Raw genomic sequence first — 21,729 nt, 5'->3', positions numbered from 1 at the left:
AGGTCTCCTATGTGCCCCAAAGCCTGATCTTGCAAATATACAAGATGGATTTAATTTTATTCATGACAGATCATTTCCATGTAATCACCCAGTTAGAGTTTGCAGGATCAGGCTCTTAAATATATGTTTTTACTGATACAGTTACAGATTTATACCCAGTAATGGGCATTAATGGAATAAAACCCCCCAAATTCTAACTCACGGTGCATCAAGATTTCTTTGACTTCCACAGAAGCAGGCAAACATTAACTTCTTTATCCATGACAGCTACAATTCCCTACAGATGTCCAAATTCCCAGTGCAGTTGCATTAGGATAAAATTCTCACACTTCTGCTCTAGAGACTTTTTTTCTCAAAATGAATGCATTACATATATAGGTCAGTAACCAGTGAATACTTGTGTTTTTTCAATGGTGCTCCTCTCTGCGAGGCAGGAGAAAGGTAATAAATACAATTAGAAAACACAAAAGTTCTTTGCAAGACAAATTTCAGGACTAGCACAAGATGGCAGAAGCATTAACATCTATTTTTAAAGCTGATAGGTCTTCATCCTAGAGTGTCTACATGCAGCATTACAAATTTGATCTAAATCAACTGCAGTGGCTAACTAGTCCTAATACAGCAGGTTACTCATAATTATAACATTTATCCTAGGCTCTGTAAAAACGTACATGTTTTTATAGCCTAAAGAGACATTAACTCCCATATATACAACTCATTTTCCTTACCATGAAAGAAAATTTAGTTTTAAAGGTTTACAGTAAACAGGAATGTGCAGGCCAAATTCAGGTCACTTAAAGAATGAATCTCCCTAATTTCAACATGATTTATGTGAAAGTAAAATAAGTGGTATTTGGCTGTGGTACAGAAAGCCAAGAATGATACATCCAAGTGAACTACAAGGAACCAGAATGGAATTACTAAAATTACAGGCTGTAATCACTAAAAACACATTATGAAGTTACCATGCTTGTGTAAAGAAGTTAAATGTAAATACCAAAATTATATTTAGCCCAGGTATTAAGATTAGCATCTTTCATAAACACTTCTGTGAAGGGTTTAATCGCAGTGATCAAGACCTCAGTGCTATGCTGGTTCCAGAAAACACTATCTCCAGCAGTAAGAGACCCCTTAAATCGTGTCTCGGGTTTTGGTTCAGAGTCAGAACACCACCTTCCAGATTACTAACCTGAGTTCCTATAAGCAAACAACATTTTCCTTTTTAATCTTTGATTAAACTGCCCAAAGCACTAATTCCATCTGGCTTATGAGTCACAGTAAGCTTCAACTTCACAAAGAAAAGTTGAGTATATTTGGTTTTGAGAATATTTAGTCCATTGCTTTTTCATAATATTTTATTTCATAATGACTAACTGGAGTTATTTTAATGTAAAATGATAAAACCTGATAAAAAACCACCTCAGCTGGTTACACATTCCCAATTAATAAGTTATAAACAACAATTTTTATATTTGCTAATTAGCGTGATGTATGCTCCTGATTACATTTTTGTTAAACTTAGGTGTCAGCTTTTCCATATGTCCCTTCTGGAGGTCTGTAGTACTTTGGGAAAGCCATCAGTTGTATCATGTTGAATGCATACTTTCTGCATTTGACATTCTTCAGTACATTCTCTATGCGGCATCCTTCTCTAGTGAAAGGGGGAAAAAAGTACAACTTCATGAAACACAGAATAAATAAATATGCTTTATTTGTTCATTGCAGAGTTTCAGCAACAGTTGAAGTAAAAATAACAAAGATTCAACTCTACATTTTTGTTTTCCACAAGTGATGATACATCTTACAAAATTAAATCCAAGGCCAGGCCCAGTACAGTTATTGCCCTCAGAAATAGGTGATAAGATTTTTTTCCCCTAATATATTTGCCCTTGAGGTTCAAAGTTTAGTAAAAAAAAAATTAAATACTTTAACGATACATTTTGTTCTAATTCCAGAAATATATTTGCCTTTTAAATCTTCTCATACTTTTTTCAATTTGTTTTCTATATATGTGAGAGTACACATTGCCCTAAAAATGCGTATTCTAGGAATAAGGCATTTTATTCAGTCTGGCCCTACAGATTTGTGAAGGAAAGCTTCATCTCTGCTTCATTTCCCATATGTTCAGCTTTGCAATGAATAAAAACAAAGAAAGAATGGCTTTTCAAACAGCCCAATCCAACTCTCTGCTTTATAAAGGAAGGATGTTTGTTCACATACAGTACAAAAGTCACAAGTGCCAAAGTGGTGCATCAAGACATAAACAGGACTTTGTTAAAAAGAATATAAAAGTGTCTTGAAAGCAAAAGCAACTAAAGCAACAATTACAAACAGGTTAATTTCATTACAAAACAGAACTCACTCTATTCCATTTAGTTACTTGACAAAAAAGGGTTAGTTGGAGCAAAGTAATGATCATTTGTTAAACAAAAAAGATCCCATCAGCTAATAACAGTGAAAATAACACAATGAAAGTTAAGTCTCACAAACTACCACCCTGTAATATTTGTCTAGGGGTTAGTTTGTGTTGTGCAAATTAATTTTTAATTTTTTATTTTGTTAGACTAATTACTCTGGAAGAAGGGGTTCAAGCATTCAGGATTCCACATCTTCTTGTACACAGTGACAGCATTGTCAGTGGGCTTTCTTTGAGCTAATTACAGTGGGAAAGCTTTACCACAAACAGAAAGAGCAAATCAATTCACTCAATGCATAGTATACTTCTTAGAGTTCAGAAAAAAATTAACAAAAAGATAGTACATTTCAGACATTTGTATCTTAAAGATGAATCCTTGGGTCTGAGATTGTAGAAATACTACAGCATAATTCCTTTTTCTAAAGTTAGTTTGTTGCTGTTTGTAGAAAAGAAAGTAACACAAGTGAAGTTTACTGATATTTGGCTAATAGCAAAGCAAGACTTAAAATAAGCCACACAACCAGCAAGTGTGAGCTGACAAGCAGCAAGGCGACAGGATAGAAGTGTCGAGAAGTTGGCTTGTTATCAGTTAGACAGCCTGTTTCAGGATCATCCGATTCATTCAGTGCTCCCTGGATTTGTCTGCTGTTAAACAGGGGAAGTTAGGAACAAATAGAACAGCGTTTAAACAGCAAAGAAAGCCAACATGTAGGCATTTTGTCAAAGTGAAACTATATAGCCATTTTGAAGACATAGATTTATGTTAAGTACTTCCAATATATTTATTGCGTTCTACAACTGGCATGGGAAGCACGATGACTAGGTGACTAGTATGTTATTAAGCCTGCTAGGTGCCTCGGAGCAGTAGTCAGAAGTTAACATTAAATAACTTATGAGATGAACTACACAATCACTAAAATGAACACACACACACACACTGAACAGAAAAAAAAAGGAAGTAAAGAAAGTTAAAGAAGCGAAGAAAAAAGATCACAAATGTGTCACAATGCAACATTAACAAAATAGTGTCTCCATGGTGTTCACAGGTTTTTCAGTCCTGCTTCACTATCTGTTAGGGAATATATAGGAAGAAATAGAAAAAAATACATGCTCTTTTTTGGAAAGAATTAACAACTATTCTCAAATAGTTTTAAATTATGGTAGATTTACTTCTTAAAAAAATTCATCAGTGCTGGTGATTCAATTTTGAAGTCAACAGCAGTTCTTTTTAAATGCTCACACCTACACTCCTATAAGAAAATTACCTTGTACCTTGTTCAGTCAACTCAGCTAAGAACTCCTCTGCTTACAGTGAAGTTCTGCTGAATCACTGTTAAGTTGTGCAGTCCCCTTCCTACCAGAGCAGCAGGAAGATCATTCCCAATCTTTTCTATTGCAGTCTTGAGAGCTTCTCTCCAAGCAGAATTATTCATACTTCAGCTATACCTCTTAAATCCCTCCAAACTTAACTTCATTTGCATATGCTCAGGAGTCTTGTTTATGGACTTCCTTTGAGCAATAAGGACTGACAAGATTTTTATTTTTCTATTTACTATGAATATTCTGGGATGAAAAGATAACTTGCCATTTTTCTCTGTGGATTTAGGAATATTCAGATGTATCAGATTACAACACAGGGCTTTTTCAGAAGCACATGTCCCAGGTATGCAGTTTTTTCAACAAAGAAAATGCTGGCAGACCATAAAGAGACGTAGGACAGTAAAGGTACTATCACACAGCCCCAGGTAAAATGAGAAGGGTACAGCTGTATCATCACTTCATCTTACAGAAAAACCTGCCTTTCTGACTTGCGTGTTAAAAGGCAATGTTGAGTTTCTTGAGCTTGGATAGCAAGGGACGTGCAAGAACTACATTTAGGTGGGATCCTAGGAAAGGGGCTGATCAAAACCATTCCTTGCACAATTTTCCTTTTAAAGAAGTCTTCAATAATTGTTCTTAATTTCTTTCTTTGCTTCAAACATGCAATCTGTATGTTACATTAATAAAGAGGACAACCCATACTATTTTAAATAGCAAAATAAAAGACAAAAATTAAAATCCCTAGTAGTTGAATCTAGGTCAAATCAGTTACTGGTGTCAGTGTGCCTGCTGCTTTTGGTCTACAGTTTTTAAGTGTCTGGACAGAACTCAGTACTTTAGGCAAAATCCTCTCACAAACTGTCAAGGAATGAAGCTAACTGTGTGTTATGCTGACTTTGTCAACACTGCAGCTTACACTGAAATAAATAATTCTGTGTTCTGTATCACACCACTCCAGTGGACACCTTTGTACTACGGCCAACCCCAAGAAGTTCTTCCCCTTGTATTCACAATAATATATTTTGTGATCAGTGTGAGGACTCAAAGTATTGCTCTCTGTTAATTTTCTCCTTTATCATATGTTTCTACATAGTTTTTAAAACATGCTCCTTGCTTTTTTTTCTTTTTCCTTTCTTAATCTCCACAGGATCCCTCCAGTCTGCCTCTTTGACCCTGTTGCACTGTGCCCTCACCCTTTTTCTACTCTCTGAGGTGACCCTGCTGGTTTCAGCTTACCCCAGTTACGCCTCCAATTGAGAGCTCTAGCTCATCCCATATGGTCCCATCTATTCCTTTCCCATCACAGAGCCCAGGTGCTTTCGGACTGTCCTGGGTGCCTTCCGTCACAGACTTCATAAGTGCACCTATGGCAGAGCAGATGCAGAACTCTTTTCTTCTCTGAAAAGATCCATCTACGCAGCAACAAAGTTCAGTGTTCAGAAGTTTGCACAGCCACTGCATTAGCCACTGTCAGGTACTTCATTCTGGAGAGCCTGAGCTTTGCACGCCAATAGTTTATTCCAAGCAGGCTGAGCTACACGCTTGCAGGTTGCCCCTAAAGGGTGAACCCTCCTACTTCTGTGGAGTGCCCTGTTCTGTTTTGCTCCATGTCTCATTGACAGTGTGACTGTCTTTAATCTATGTTGCTACAAGTCCCATTAGCATCAGTGAGATTTATGCAGATGTAATGATGGAAATACAGATAAAAATAATTTGTTCTATTTTTTTTTTTTTCAATAGAAAAGCTTGCAGTACATTCGTTCTTTGATATGGTGAAAAGAATGATCAGTGTCTTGCAACATAAAAAGTCCTATCTTCCCCCCAGGAAAACAACAGTGAACAGCTGATGCACAGGGAATTCTGTTCCACAAATTAGTCAAATCATTCTGCGCATGATTCAATAAGACATCCTCGAAATAGAGCAAGAGGGTCCAACTCCATTATTAGCTACCTAACAACAGGCCAAGTGGAATACCTAAACATGCTTTTAATTTAAGAGGAATATTTGATCACGGTCAGATGCCTTGCTGAACTCTGCTAACACTTTTCAATGCACTGCAGTGACAATGTCTTCTAACACATCTTAGTGTTCTCTGCAGTGACTAACGTACCTAGTTAAACAAAGTGAGGCCTTACACTAAGCTGTCAACATCATGACAACACTGCTTCCCCTGGCTCATCAAAACCTGTAGAAGTTTTACTGCAAATGACATTAATTCCATTGGTGCCATGTCAGCTGGATTTATTCGGCTTCTGATTGACACTCAGCACAGCCAGAACAGAGTGATGTCTGACCTTACTATGGTGTGACAGTATAGCCACAGCTTTGGATGCTGTTTCCATCACAAACCATACTCGAAGAGTTCTGAACTCACACCAAAGGGGGAAAGACAACTCCCAAAATATCCAGCAAATTTGTATTTCATGCACACAGAAACACAATTTTAAGAGGAATAGTGAAAACTTGTAAATCCATAACATCTGGGGTCACCAACACTTTTCTAACCTAGAGTACTATTTTTATTCATTTACTTTCAAATTGCTCATTTGAGGCTTAGAACATAGCACAAATACATCACCACAGCCAAGGGTGCTGTAAGTTTAATGAGGATATAACCATTCCAGTCTGCCTTCTATCTCACTTGCTGTTTTATCATCTTAAACTCCTATTGGGATAATGCTGCATGCCTATCAAACGAGACAAAGGCAAAACAGCAGGTATTTTCTCTTGCCTTTTAATTCAGATGATAAATTGTTTGAACCTCTAAGCAGTGGAGCAGAGACAATGAAAACGGCATGAGGAAAAAAGAAGCCTCTCAAGAGTCCTTATACAGTGAAGCACACATATGAGGACACACTCCGGCTCCTAAACATCAGTCACACTTCTCAGTGATCCCTGTGCAGGAGGAGAAGCACTTTAATGCTTCAGGATATATGCTTATCTTGTTAGAACTTTTCCAGCTACAGCTACAAATGATACAGGAAATGGTAAATTGTCCTAAAGCAGTGCTTCAGGTAGAACAGATAGGCAGCTTTCTCTACAAATATAAGGATCCCGTGTGCTAGCAGTGACTTCAGGCTGAATTCATGTCTTAGCACACATACGCTGGGGGAATTTTGCTTTTTTGCAAATAGACTCAAGCAAGCAGTTTCTGGACCTACTGGGTTTTTCTTGTCAAACTCCAGCACTGACAAAGAAAAATGGCAAAAGTGAGATGCTTCTCTTTAATCCCATCCAACAATAGCAGCAAAGGCATTTCTTCAGATGGAAAGGATTGCTAATAGCTCTCGGACTTACACAATTTGGCCTACTTACCTGTTCTTTTTATTTAAGACTATCACAATCCAGAACTTTTAAGCAGCAGCTTCTCTGAAGAGTGCTTCAGCCCTCTCAGAGATTTTAAAGAGAAAGCTGTCTGCTTTTTGGAGTGAAAACAGCTTGATTTCTACATTATTCATGTTACTGTGATTTACTGAAATGCTCCAGAGAAAAATCAACTGCTTGAACACACAGCACTACAGTTCTAGAAGGTAGCCGTAACTTGTTCAAAGGGGAAAGATGAGATCCTTGTGAACATCTCCTGGCCATTATGAAGATGCTGCACCATAACAGTTAATGATAACAAAAATAGTTCCCCAGTTAGATATTTTGTTATTTACCAAAATGAGATAATATAGCCAGAGGTCAATTATTGTTTGGCATATAATAAATTTCCTGAAAATACTGTACAGGTGAACTGAGGTCTGTTCGTGACATCAGATCATATGGGACAGTTTCAGCCCAAGAAGGGGGAAAGTCTAAGAAAAATACTTTGACTTCTTGTTTACAAATGCAATTTTTGTTTTGGTATTGGCCTACATTACAGAAAGTCAGAGAAAAAATACTGAAATATTAAACACTAGGTTAAACATTTTTAGTTTCTTTAGATGGCATTTCAGACAGATCTGAAAAACAGAAAGATGTCCAGTTTGGCTCATTCTGGCCCAAAATTGTTGGCTCACCAAGAGCAAAAATGCTACTGCTTGTCCATGTTTACTTTTAACATACCATTAACTCTGAAGAATACATAAAATGGCAGCTTCAAGTTTTATGTCTAATATGCAGAAAACAAGTGCTATTTTATAATACATTCTCTATCAGTGTTAATCCCAGCACTTCAGAAATCTCTGCAGATTGCAGAAAAATTAATATTTTCCTGTGTGATTGATACAGAATGCCTGCAAGAATGTTTTTTCCCCCAACATTAAAGAGTAACTATGGAGTAAAATAGTAACATTTACGAAATCCATACAGGGAAAATATAATAATAAAAATGTAAAAAAAGTTCCTGTTAGAATCACAACCCATTTTCCTCACTGCTGCTTTTAAGACATTTACATCAGCAGTTTAAACCCACCCTCAGCAGTTCCCTGCAGCCAAACAGCAAAACCAAGTTCACGTTATATGTGCCTGTGGCCTCTTATCTGCCAAGAGAGATCGGGTACCAGAGGCCACCACCTGGGAACAGCCCCTTGGCTGTGCCACCTCCCAAACTGCCCAGGAACCACCTAGGAGAGTGCTAAAATACACCAAAATTGTGCCAGGAAACATTTAATAATTTCACTATATAAATAAAATCACTAAGGTCATGTCCTTGAAACATCCCGCAGTGGTTTTTAATTTACAGGTATGGACAGAGGCTTCAAGTCTTGCAAAGTCATTCTAGTAGCTGTGTGAGAGATTAGCTTCAGAACTGAAAAGAGATGGGTTTGTAGAAGAGTTTCTTCTTTACCTGTCAAGACAGTTGAGTGGTTTTTGAAACATGATTTTCACCTCTATTATACTCCAAGCAGAGGATTTGCTGTTTCATTCTACTGTTTACCAATACTGCTGTGCAGTATTACACATCAATTCTACAAAGCTTTCTCTTTTTATCAAAATTTATGGTTCTAATAATCTTCCCAGACACTCTTGTATAAAGTATTAGGATTACATATATAGGAAATTCTCAGGACAAAGTCGCAAAATCTTTCCTGACAAACTTCTTTTGCAAAGTTTGAAATTCAATCCAATGTGCAACCAATATTAAAGCAAATGCAATCTGTGTCTGCAGAAAAACAGACAAACAAAAAACCATGACCAATCCACAAGCCAAATCTCAGGTTTCTTAGAGATCAGAGCATGTGTGAAATGATGACAACTACATCCTTCAAGTAAATTCTGACTACACAAGACATTTCCCTTCCATGAGGTTATGGCACTAGTATAATTGGCTAGTGAGTCACACTTATTTCCAGCCTGTTTCTGTCATAGCAAGGGAATTTTACCAAGGGTGTGATTATACATTTAGCTCACATAACGCAGTGAAACATAAATCCATGATAAATTCTGTCTTTCATAGCTCTAATCAGGTTTGAAATACTTTCTGTTGACCATGAAAAATCTTCATGAATCATTCCTTTTCTTTCAGCTACGATTTTTTAAGGCTTTTTTTCCCCATTATGAAGACAGGTGGCAAAGCTGACTTAAGAGGCAGAAAAGGCTTGCTGAAGGGTCATGCATGAAGAACAATGCTTAAAATCTGACATTTAATTTCTAGATGCTTAAATCTATGGATTGGATAACAAAATTAAGGTCAGAAAGAACAGTTGGTGTAAACCAAGGATCACTTAATATATGTTGCATTTGTAATTCAGGTCATTTTAAGTGAGGAGGGTGTTGAACAGCACTGAGTACAAACTTGAATACTGTTTTATACCTGCAACTTCAGTTTGCTAAAGGAGGAATGTGACTCCTTCTGATTAATGATACCAATTCACATAATCTCTTAACAGGATTAGCCAATGCATGAGTCATAAAATAAATCACAGGAAAGACCTGAAACCTGCTCTTCCATTTCAAGTAAATAATGACAGTTCATTAATTACTTTAAACCAACAGACTGATACTGTTTTTTTAAAACACATTAACAGTTTGAGATCTGATCTGTTCTGATCCCAACCATTCCTTGAGCACTAGTACCACACACATCACATGGATGCATTTATGTAAGGGGAGTTAAATGCAGATGGTGACTCCTCGATCGTGAAAAACACACGTAAACCTGATTTCGGCTGGTGCACAAGTGCTGGTACCAGGAGCACTAAACACAGCAAAGAAAGCTCCCCTGCTTAGGGTGTTAGCCAAAGCCACCTACCCAAAAATGCATAGGCTGGGATGCAGACTGTAGCAACCTGGAGATAGCACCACAACCATCCCATCAATAAACCACCTTCTCTTTTCTTTAGCAGGTTGATTTCAGTCATAACTAGGAGAGTTTTATAAAATGCAAGCAACATCCTCTTTGAACCCCACATGCACTACTTCCATCCACGCCCTTCAGAACAAATGACAGGGCTGGGCTGGAACTCTCATGAAGTGTCTTGAAAACATTTGTTGTCCTTTCTGGTAACAGGTAACATGTAGAGACTTTGAAAACCAAATCTTCTCTATGGGAAATTAAGGGAGTGGATGTGACTGTTTTCTCTTTACTCACTTTGTTTAAGCACCTATTTAGAAGATGGACAAAGTTTTCTGGAGCTTGTTCTCAAAAGTACTTTTCTTCCCCAAGTAGCAAGGAGGAGGACTGAAGCTGAAACCTTTTAAACAATATATTTGCATGTTTTTATAAGCTTTTTATCTTTGTTGTCACTGCTCACATTTTTAAGGAAATGTTTATGTTGAATGCTGCTGCAGGTTTCTCAGTAAGTTTCAAACATACTCTTCCAGCTCCCTTTACCATATCTCAAAAAGTTAATATTAGCAAAGACCTTCACTTTTTAAGCACATGTAGCAATGTACTGATGGGGAGGGTGAAGAGATTAAAAAACATACAAGTTTTGCTCCTACAATTTCAAGAAAAAAATGACCTTTTGAAAATTTGTGATCACTATAGACAAAAGATTTGATAAAAAGTGTGTTTACCTTCTGCATCCCTAAGCCTCTGCTAGCTGCAAGGAGTAAACAAACTTATAACATAGGGGCAAATATTTTCCTCTCTATAAGAATGCTACATTTTCCTTACTGTTACAAAGAAATGAATGACTTGGTTTGGCTCAGTGCAGTCATAGTAGTTCACAGTTCACCATAGATCAAAGATGCAGCTCTCAGTACATGCTCCACGAAGTACATTCAGGACTCCCTGAACAGAGAAACACTACACCGGCAGTATCACTTAATGATGAAGTAAGTCACTGACAGATTAAAAGAGTGCCAATTCTTGACCTGGATTGAACTATCAAATACTTTTTTTTTTTTTTTTAAATCAGTTTTTTTCTGTATTGCAGACTTCATTCTCTCAAACACACAATCAGTAGTGGGGAAACTCCCAGCAGCATTATCACTACAATGCCTTGGGAACTGCAGCTTGTGAAAAGCTACATAAGTCTGCCATTTCCTGCAGCTTGGAGTCTCTGGCATAGAGATATGTAAAGAATGAATGTTCTCAAGCATATCCACAGCAAGCTGCATGGGGAAGTGCAAAGCAGTACAGCTGTAGGGCTTTCCACTAATTTTGGTAATTATCATCACTTAGTAATAAGCAGAATATATACTATTTTAAAAATGCATATTATTGGGGAAAAGAGGGTGTTCTGTGGAAAACTTATTCACCTCTAATTAATCTATTATTGTTTTCTTCTGAAGAAGCATCAAGCCAGTAGCAATATTTGAGTATGTCCGTCCTTTCTTCTCCTGGACAGGACACAAAAGGTAGCAGGAGGGCATAAATCTTCCTTCACCGAGATGGTGGAGAGATGGTGGTCTGCAGTGCATTCTTCTACTCTATCATGTACACTGGTTATTTTGTATGCTGGAAGGAAAACCCTTTAAGAAACGCTTCAGTAAGACATCTTCTTATGGCGCCCCTACTTTAGATAAACACTGCACAGTTTTCCAGAAAAACTCTGTCTTCTGAAGTAACTTCAGTATCCCTAGAACACAACACTGAATGAGATTGTGCTGGGGGCAATTTCAACACCTCTTGTTTTACAATCTAAGAATGCAGTTCTCAACCCAGTCAAGTCCTGAGACACATTAATCCTGGTATTGCTCATGTTTCCAATCATGTTTTTCTTTAGTCACTAAGAAAAACAGTAAGACTTATTCACATGCTAAAGTATTTGGCTGGAGTAACTGTGACCCAGAGGCCAGGTTGTCAAACATAAAAATCTGCAGTGCAGCCAAAAAGCACGTAGGTTGTTAATTAGAAACACTTAATCCCCCCAAATGGCCATTACACCAGCAGGCCTCAAGGAATTCTGCTTCCCTTTTAATTTCCAATAAATGCTAATGCCCTTAATTTATCTTGTAACGTATCCCAGTAGCCTCACTGGGAACGATACTGCCTTTCCAGGCAGTAGATGTGTTAGCATTCAGTCCTCTTCACTTGCTCATGGCCAAGGAACTATGAAAAAGTGCAGCCACCTACTGTAGTGTGAGGGGGCTGCTGCTCTCCTTGTCTTTTGGTTAATGCTGCATTTCTGTGGCTGTTGGACAGCACTTACAGGCTTCCAGTAACTAAACAATCTCCCTTCTTAGCATACATTTACTGCACTGGTAAGATCACAGCAGAGACCAAGACTATTAAACTGGTTAAATTATCCTCTGCCATGAACACAAATATATGTGGACAGGTATGCAATGTTCTTTTTTAAAAGATCTCAAACATTTTCATAGTTTTACTCTCAATTAATCTTTACTAAAAACTAACTCAGCTTCACACGATTTCACTGGAGCCCAGCCGAAACATGGAAAAGATGCTGGAATCATGCTTGTCTCCTTTTATTAGTATTTAATTCTGTGTTAGTTAAAAATAAATTCTGTAATGTGCTATTAATGCACTGCTACTGGCAGCTTAAACGCATTCAATAAAACACAAAAGCTACAATTAAACAGGAAAAGTAATTTTTAAAAATTATCACTGCCAAGCTACAGGCTTCTCTTGTTATCTCATTAATGTACACAGGGGGCAGAGCTAGCTTGTGCACTATGTACCACTAGATTAAAAATATCCTTTCTACTCTCTTGAAACACAGTTAAAGCAAGCAAGTAGCACAAATGCTCCACACTATTTTTGTTCAGTTTTGCTCTTTGCATGAGTATTTAATGGCAGATACAAGATTCCAACTAAGCTAAAAGCACGTGAGTGCAAGCCAGCAATTGCACTTGTCAGCAATGCAGACAGAATATTTTGGTGCATGAAATAATACATGACATAGTACATCGTAATGAAATACATGCAGAATACTGTAGAAAATTTAAAACATGATAATCCATCCTAAGCTGGAATTACTCATAGTTAATTAAAATTTCAGTGGAAAAATGACAGTTTTACATTCGCCCAATAATGTTCTCGGGTTCTGAATAATTAACAACTGAAGAAGGAACAGACAACCTGAGGGAGAAGAGTCATCTACGAAACACTTGCTTCCCTAAAGAGAGATATTTTATTTAGAAAGCTTCATCTCCCTCCCATTCATTCAAATGATTAGGTACATATTTTTACTAGGGAACACTAGCTACAAATAAGTTCTTTTGAAAAAGTAAAAACATCAAATTGCAAAGGTAGAAAAATTAGAACAATGTTTACTGAAACATTGGAAAAGGTTTTGGAAAAAAATCAATCCACCTATTTATTTAAAATGACTAAATATTTGCAGAATTCGTAGTGTTTTCAAAATTATGTACGCTAAAGTAACTTTTTGTCCAGAAGAGTTGTCAAATTACAAAGTTAGCCACCAATATATATAAGCAGCATTTCTTTTTTTTAAATAACTTCTTCTGTTTTCCTGACCTCATGACAGTTTAAAACACACGAGGTAGTGTGCTGAGGCCAGCAAAATCTTCCCCATGCTAAGTTTTGCCCTCCTACCTTTATTTTACCTTCAGCTGTTTAGTAGGTTAACTACAAAATAAGCTTCCAAGTTCTGATCCAAACCCTTCAAAAGGCAACACATCCTATACTTCCTAGCCCAGAGTGGCAAGTCTTTAGGTCTTTAGCCCAGATTTAACAGCCCAGGCTTCCCATATGTGTACAGAACATCCACGGGCTGATTGAGAGCCCCCAAATTAGATAGTTAACCATCGTCCACAGTATGTACTGGGAGCAGGAATTCTTAACCTAGATATTCATGATAGCTGTCGAAAGTTTTATGACAGAAACAGCTTGATTATGAGTGTTGCACTGAATTCAAAGGGCTTTGGAAAAAAATTCTCCAATGGTTAATTGCCCAATGTTTTTTCCCCCATCTTTACAGAGGTTTATGATCTCGAGCCCATACTTGCACTCCCACTGCATCACTTATAAAATAAACCACACAAGCCTCAGATTTTCTTTCCACCAACATAAATGTGGTCAAACATGATGGCTAACAACATAAACTTTCAAGCTCACTTGACTACAGACTGTTTTTGAAGAAGGACAGTCTTGATTTTTCCTCTGTAATGTGAATTAAAAAAAAAAATTTCTGAGCAAGCAGTCTCCTGTTTTGGGCTATGTTACAGTGTGGTACAGAACATTAAGCTTTCCAACAAGATTAAAAGCCTTTTCATTTCTCTTTTGGCATTTCATACCCAATGGAGTATGGATAGCAAGTTTTTATTTTTGCCATAAAAGATCATTTGACTTTTTCCTCTCAATTGTAATATGTATTTCATTTAATAAATTTTATAGTAAGGAAAAAAAACTAATGAAAACACTTCTCTCTTCAAGGATTACAATTCAGAGAGTGTTCATTTAGTTCCATTAGTTTTAACATCTGTGTTTTAAGTTGCAGACAGCTTCAGAAGTAGCTATTGAGGTAAAATATTGCTTCATTTACAAAGGAAATTGGACGCTTAATACATTTTTGTAATGCAGGAATAACATAGTGGTAGCGTTCGCATAAAGCAGCCCACTGTAATAGCAGGTGTTGGTCCTGTCTGGGAGAAGGTCTTTCGACTTCTGCTAGCCCAGTGTGAGCTCGTTAATCCATCTGGTTATATATTATTGTAGAGATCAGTGAAGTCCACGCTACAGAAAGCCACATTTGGGAAGGTTTGTTACCTCATCCATGCCTAGAAAAGCCAAATGCGTGGAGAGAGGATGCTTTTCAATGTAACTAATTGCATGGACTATCAATGGAGAATGGACTGGCCAGAAAGGACTGATCACAGCGTCATAAAGATCTGCATTCCCTTCTGTGCTTGCAATATGGCTGGTGGGGCTGCTTGGAGCAGGGGACGGGACAGGGGCCACTGGAGACCTCACTCTGATGGCAAATTTCTAGCCAGCGTTTGTTGGTGTAGTTCCTTTGACTTTGCTACTGCTGTTTCAGTTTTATTTCAGGTAAGGCTGTTTGTCAATGAGTATATTAAATGTACGTGGCACAAAGCAGTATTTTAGAAAAGATATACGTGTCCAAATTTAAAGAATTTGAAGGGGATGGTTGCTGTTATCACCACAGTACCCACTGACAGCACAGCTGGGATTGTGAAATATGTTTGTGAGTTTTGCTTTCCAAATGGTTTTAATTGGTTTGGTCAATCTCTGTTTCAGAGGATTAGCCTCTTTTTCTTACTGACTCATTATTTCCTAGAATTACCACATCATGATAGTCACAGTTATCTTTTCATCTTTTGGGTACGTATTTACGTAGATCTGATTCAAACCTAAGAACTGAATTCTAGATGACCTTCTGATATTAACGGTAGCAGCAAGCAGAGCAGAAAATTTCAGTTCTTAAACTGCTCAAGAGACAAACACTCTGAGAACAGAACCATGTCTGGAAAATACCTGTACTGTGTCTGAGCACTTGTATAAGTATGCGGGAAATAAAAACTGTGAGTTCAAGTTCATTACCACCTCATTTAAAGTTTTACCTTGGAATTAAAGTTAAATTGAGACTGAAATGAGACTTGTTATCCCTGTTGTGCTGTATGGAGGAAGATTCTTCGTGACAGCAGGAAGAACAATTCCCTTTGGGACTGAAAACACAGAATTTGAGATACCTCTGTCACAAAATAATTTTTAAAAAAAAGTCAGCTAGGACTACAAATACCTTTCTAGACTACTGAGCTATGTGTTTGTTCAGTACCCTCTTACCAGTGAATATTCATTGTCTGAAAGTGAGAAAAAGTGTCTGATTTGAAAAATGCTAGTACACTCAAGTTTCATTATCCTCCCTGAAACACCATGAACAATAGCTCTGTCTCATGATATGAAGTGGCCAAATTTTTCCCGCACTTCTACTGCAGTGAAATCTTCATCTACAAACAGGTATCTTCACCTGAAGATAGTAAAGCTCTGGGGCAAGACAGAATACGAAGGTCTTCAGACTTTGAACTAAATTTTAATTGCCAGTCAAAGCACACAAAACAATCAGAAACCACAGTGATACTGAATAAAGTACTCTAAAAACTGTTTCTTGTGCTGAAAAATATTTGTAGTGTTTGCAAGCCATTTTTGACAATTAATTTCATTAAATCACTGAAAAAAGCAGAAACAAGTGACAAAATTAAATACACCAATTCCTACATTTCTACGTATTCTTTGACTATAATTACGTGCATGTGCAAGTTATGTACTACATCATACAGACCAACAGGCTTAGGAAGCAAAACTTTGCTGTATGCAACATTCCCTTGTCAAGGCACCACCAGAAGGTGATTCCAGTCCTCTTCAATCAGAAAAATATTTTACTGCTTTTCAATCTAATCTAATTTAATAATCAGTAAAATCTATCAGATTAAAAGTCAGTAAAATATTTTTCTGTCTCAAATTACACACATTACAGCCAGTCAGACAATAACTTCGGTCACAAAAAATAATATTTCTGTAAAGCCAAGTAAGCATGAAGTGTGAGGCCGTATCCACACTAAGGCCTTCATGAAAAAAACAATTTTTTCCTTCAAGAGCGAGCAGAAGGAAGTAAGTTGCAATGAGAACACAAGCATTGTGGCTGAAACCAGGACAACAGGACAGGATCTTACGGAACGCTGCAAGGCAGGTTAACTTGGGGAAAACCAATCCTACAGAAATAAAATGAATACCCCTCTACTTGGTACCACTTCTTGAGCCACATCCACTGCACAGCATAGGGAAAATATGGGAAATGAAAACAGCATAGTAGCAGTCTTACATGTACTAGCTCACTTTAGGAATGAATTCAAGTGGCATCTTCACATAGCAAATTATGTTAATCTGTGTAACAGAAATGTCAAACTATATTTAAAGCAATCGTCTACAAATTTGCTGATAATACCATTGTAGCAGCAAATTTTTACAGTGAAAGAGGACATAGGGAGCAACTTTCTCCACTAGGCAGCATCACAGTGAGAAAGTGAGAGAACTTTATTCAGTATGATGTTGAGGGAGGACTATTCACCAACATTCAGGCAGTGCACACACCAGTTCAGCAGCTTCCGGGAGAGAAAGAGGCTGAAGCTGTGCAGCCAGCACTGCTGCATGCGGCATGTCAGCATGGCCCCCAGTAAGAAAAAGGAGTGGGAAATGTGCAGAATGGTTAAGTCAGTGAACCCTATAGGCATTGCCATTGCACATTCAAGTACGGCAACACAACTTCTATTTAAAATAAATGAGAAGATCTCTGTTCAAGAATTCACTTTCCAACAAAAACAACTTCTATTTAAAATAAATGAGAAGATTCTCTGTTCAAGAAAAGGTAGATCCAAATTCACTTTCCAACAAAGGAAAGGACAGTGTGGTCATGAGTGACTTGATACCTCTATACCATCTTTCTCCCGTTGAAAAGTGAAAAAGATACAAGCCTTCTTTATCTCACCCTCTTCTCTTTAGTTATAAACTTTTTGAGTCAAGAATATTTGACATTAAGAAGTGTTTGCACATCTGCTCAAATCTCAGCTCTTGACCTAATACATTTAACTAGTGATTATTAAATGAAAGCATTTAGTACGTAATGCAGATTACCACATCAGCAGTTGCTACAGGGGTGAGAAAGTAGAGAATACAATACAAATAAGAAACGATGAGGTATTAGAAAGTTTCACATTTTCTTCAGGAAACAAACTCATGCTACATCTTTTTTAAATGAGAGAGAAGACATCTCAGAAATATCTAGCAACATCAACTAGTAGCAATATAGAAGTAGGATAGAGCATATTCCAAGCAGATGCTGATGACAACAAAAGGTGAAACAGCGAACACTGAACATGTCAAAGACATTTTAAAAACTCATGAATAAATATTCTAACCAGTTAAAACCAATATTATCAAAGCAGACTCTTCTGGAATTCCAGAATCAATTCACAGACCTTTGAGAATGGGATATTACTGTAACTGCTTGCCTTTTAAAGGCACTAAGATGCTACTTTAGTAATTACAAAAGCAGACAATAATGCCTTTGACAGAGTGCTAGTTTAGCCATTTTTATTATCTTTCCTGAGGCATTCGATGTAACAGCCTTTTTATTAGCTGAAATAAACTTAGAACAGAAATCACACCAGTCTTAGTTAAACTAAGTGAACTAAAAAAAAAAAAAAAAAACCACAACAAAAACCACCCCAAACCAGACTAAAGGTGTTGATTTTTATTTCCTGGCTGAAACATATTATGAAAAACCTACTGTGGACACTCCCATCTTCTGCTTATCACAACACCACAAGGAGATTGCTGGAAGTTGCTCAGCAAACCTTTCTGTTGCTGATTGCTTTGTATTCTGAAGGTGCTCCACTGTCAACAGTTATGAATGAGTTATAAATGGATTTAAATAAAAAAACAATAACTTTGGAGCAGTGAGAAGCGATTTTTTGCAAAATGCATATAAAAAACATTAATTTGACAGGAATGATACAGGAATGATCCAGTTTCATCAGACGTGCCATTTTGCCCAAGACACAAACTGTTAATCAGATGATCCTAGAGTAAGGTCTTTCTTATAAATATATGTGACTATGTGACCAAATTGCTCCTTAATCCTTTCCTTTTTTTAGTAATCTAAACGAGTTCTTCATATCTGATAATGCTGACTGTTGACTGGGGTGGGTGTGTGGCTGAGCAGACAATATCTTTTTTTAAAGCAAGGGGCAGCTCACTGATGTGCTGCTGATAATGATTAGCTGCTGCCTTTTTAGTCTCTCTACAGAAGCAAAGGTTACATGGTAGTGCTTGGTGTGAGGGGAAGGAAGATGCATCTGTGTATTCTCTCAACCTTTGGGCACATTGAGAGAGTTCAGCTAAATTCAAATGAGGGATAAGAAACCTCAAAGATTAATATATTTTCACCAGTGTAAGGAAATGCACAGTCAAGCTGCAGAGAGACACTGTCAAACGGGGAGGCTCTAGCATGAAATTGAAGCTGCTTATACATCAGGAAATCCATATGATGAATGAGAGGAGTAGAAAGGAGACAACTTATAAATGCCCAAGTGTGGAAAAAATTCAGTTGGGCCTCAGACAATCATTCCTCAATAAAGTCTATAAGCCAAGAAAGGATACAGAAAATTTCCAACCGCCCTAAAACGAGACAGAAACCTGACCTCATAGTCCTTCATTGAGCTAACTATATCAGTACAGTGAGCTTTTTTCTTGGCATTAACAGTATTTATATCAAAATCACAGATGTAGGTAATATGTCACGAGTTATGAAATTACCTCCCAAAGGTGCTATTTTCTCCTTTAAGGATTAAAAAAAGGCTACACAAAACTGATGCAAAAAGAACAATACCCCTAATACCATAATACTGTGAAATTTTTTACACAGGGGCAAGTGAAGCTTCTGAGTACCACAGGCAGAGGTATCTCTTGCCTCATTAACAGGCAATCTAACTAGGAGCTGGGACATACACCCAAAATATTTCATCCCATGACAGAAGTTACAGGCAACAGCAATTCCCTTCCCTCCCTCTGACCTCCCCAGTCTATAGGACTTTAACCTTGGCTAAGCCTTGCCTCAGATCCCAGGACCCCGCACAGGTAGAAACTCTGCTCTGGCACCTTCCTGGGGCAGTAGGAGCATTTCCAATGGAGGAGGAAAGCCAGGTGCTTTTCCCACTGCAAGAAGACACATGGCAACATCCAGGTTGGGGAGAAAAGATAAGCTGGCAGGGAAGTTAGCCCATGGCAGGGCACAGAACAGCACTGCGGATGCACAGCCAAATCAGTGCTAGGTGATTTTTGCATCAGAGATGTTTAGAGTCACAATGCAGCTACAGCACCACAAAGTCCTGGGATTGCAGAAACCACTTTAACTGTTACAACAGCAGGAGTCAACTGCGAAGGGATTTGGCTATGCATTTTGGGAGGAGTCCAACCCTTCCTTTGCATTAACTCCCTTATAAACATATACTTCCTATTCATACAGATTATAGTACGGGCTTAGGCTATTAAGAATGCAAGTTCCCAAAATTATCTCCCCAATTTATCTCTGAATGGTCCAGAGAACAGGGTAGCAATATAATGCTGCTGGCTCTGTTTCTGGATGCAGTTCCAGCCAACTACAGATAACATCATAGAAGTAGGAAGTTCATAATAAGGACATAATAGTCCATACGGAAACTCCTTTGGTCCCTCCAGTGCAAAGAGCTACCAGGACTTGGACTGCAAGGAAACACTGAGAAGCCCGTTGCTGCTAGATACGCCTGTGAAAGTCTGCCAGTGGTTGCTGTAATGATGAGAACACGTTTACAAAATGTCACTCACCAAATCAGAGCTGCCACAGAAAATAACAAGAAACCACTACTAAAGCCCACTCCTAAACAGAGCTGAGGAAGGCTACTGTCAAAGTTCTTCTTCAAAATACCGTACACCCAGGTGATACTGCAGAAAAGAAAGAAAAACACTCACTGGAAAGAGGAAATAGAGCAGCAGACTGAAGGAAAAAAAAAAAAGACAAGGAAGAAAACTCATCTTATGGAAGAAAACTCTTAACAGGGATGCTGGATGAGAAGAGATGATGATTATCTGAGTGGAGAGTATTCTCACAAAAGAAACTAGGTTGGATGAAGAGATAAAGGGAGGCTAAAAGGAGAGCAAAAGTGGACCTAGAAATGTCTCTGTTACGTGCTTTCTACATAAGCCAACTAGAGCTGTAGCTTGACATTGCATCATTTTTCTCCTGAAGAAATGCAGAATGTTCTATTACAAAACAACCTTTCCAGAATAGCAACTAGTTGCTCCTCTTTTCTGTGTCCCCTCCAACTTCTCTGCAGTCTGTGCATGGCTGGGACTGCAGGAAGAAAGTTCCAAGCTCTCCTGCTAACAGAGTTTTAGAGGCAGAAAAATTCTTGAACAGATTGAATTGGTGATAATTTTCACCAGCTATTGTATGCTATTACTACCCGCTTATTCTCATTTCCTGCTCCTTTCTTATCTAAATTTTAGGCTTGGCAGTGTTGCTTTTCCTGAGAGATTTAGCTGTACATGGTCAAAGCCACGATAATTCAGCTGTGGCACATGGAGCTTTAACAGATAATAAATATGCATACAGGACTTTTCCCACTCTCAGAAAATCTTGAGAGAACTGAAATATAATAGGAAGAAAACTAGTATTACTCACTCTGTGAGCACAATGCATCTAGTTTCTGATTTTGGGTAAGACCAAATCTTTCATGGAAGTTCTGCATAAGCAATAGCCTAAAGTGCTAAAGTGCCAAATGAATGAAGCAATTACTGAAGTCTTCCACGGATGACTAGAAAAATCTCAAAAGTGAAGACCAAACAATATTTGCAGATAATCTGACTGATGCATGCTAGATTTTCCTAAGCATGGCAGGTAGATTCCAGGAAAACTATGGTCCTGCATGACAAAAGTGACAGACACTTGAAATTAGAGGAGCTTTTTTAGAAATGCAAATAGTGTAAGCACTTTCCTTTTCCTTTTTTTTTAATTAATCAAGATGCAGTGTTTAAATTCACCGTTGCACTATTAAGGATCCAAACACAGAGTGTGGTACAAAATGAGAAAGCCTATTTATTGGAGAAAGTTTTTTCATTTGGCTGGTTTTCAAAACCAAGTGG

At 37.8% G+C, this 21,729-nt stretch overlaps 1 protein-coding gene across 1 annotated transcript in view; it reads right to left on the bottom strand.

The window, feature by feature from the left end:
- Positions 1-1,518: 1,518 nt before the first annotated feature.
- Positions 1,519-21,729, bottom strand: part of INPP4B (inositol polyphosphate-4-phosphatase, type II, 105kDa) — a gene marked incomplete at its 5' end in the record, with an annotated part of 94,277 nt that continues 74,066 nt past the window's right edge. Inside the window, one exon of the mRNA XM_010077821.1 lies at positions 1,519-1,651. Coding sequence (XP_010076123.1) covers positions 1,519-1,651 — 133 coding nt within the window. The remainder of the gene's footprint in view (positions 1,652-21,729) is intronic.

This window comes from Pterocles gutturalis, unplaced genomic scaffold, assembly GCF_000699245.1.
Source record: "Pterocles gutturalis isolate BGI_N339 unplaced genomic scaffold, ASM69924v1 scaffold13178, whole genome shotgun sequence".
NCBI classification, from domain to species: Eukaryota; Metazoa; Chordata; class Aves; order Pterocliformes; family Pteroclidae; genus Pterocles; species Pterocles gutturalis.
This window is presented reverse-complemented; position numbering and strand designations above follow the sequence as displayed.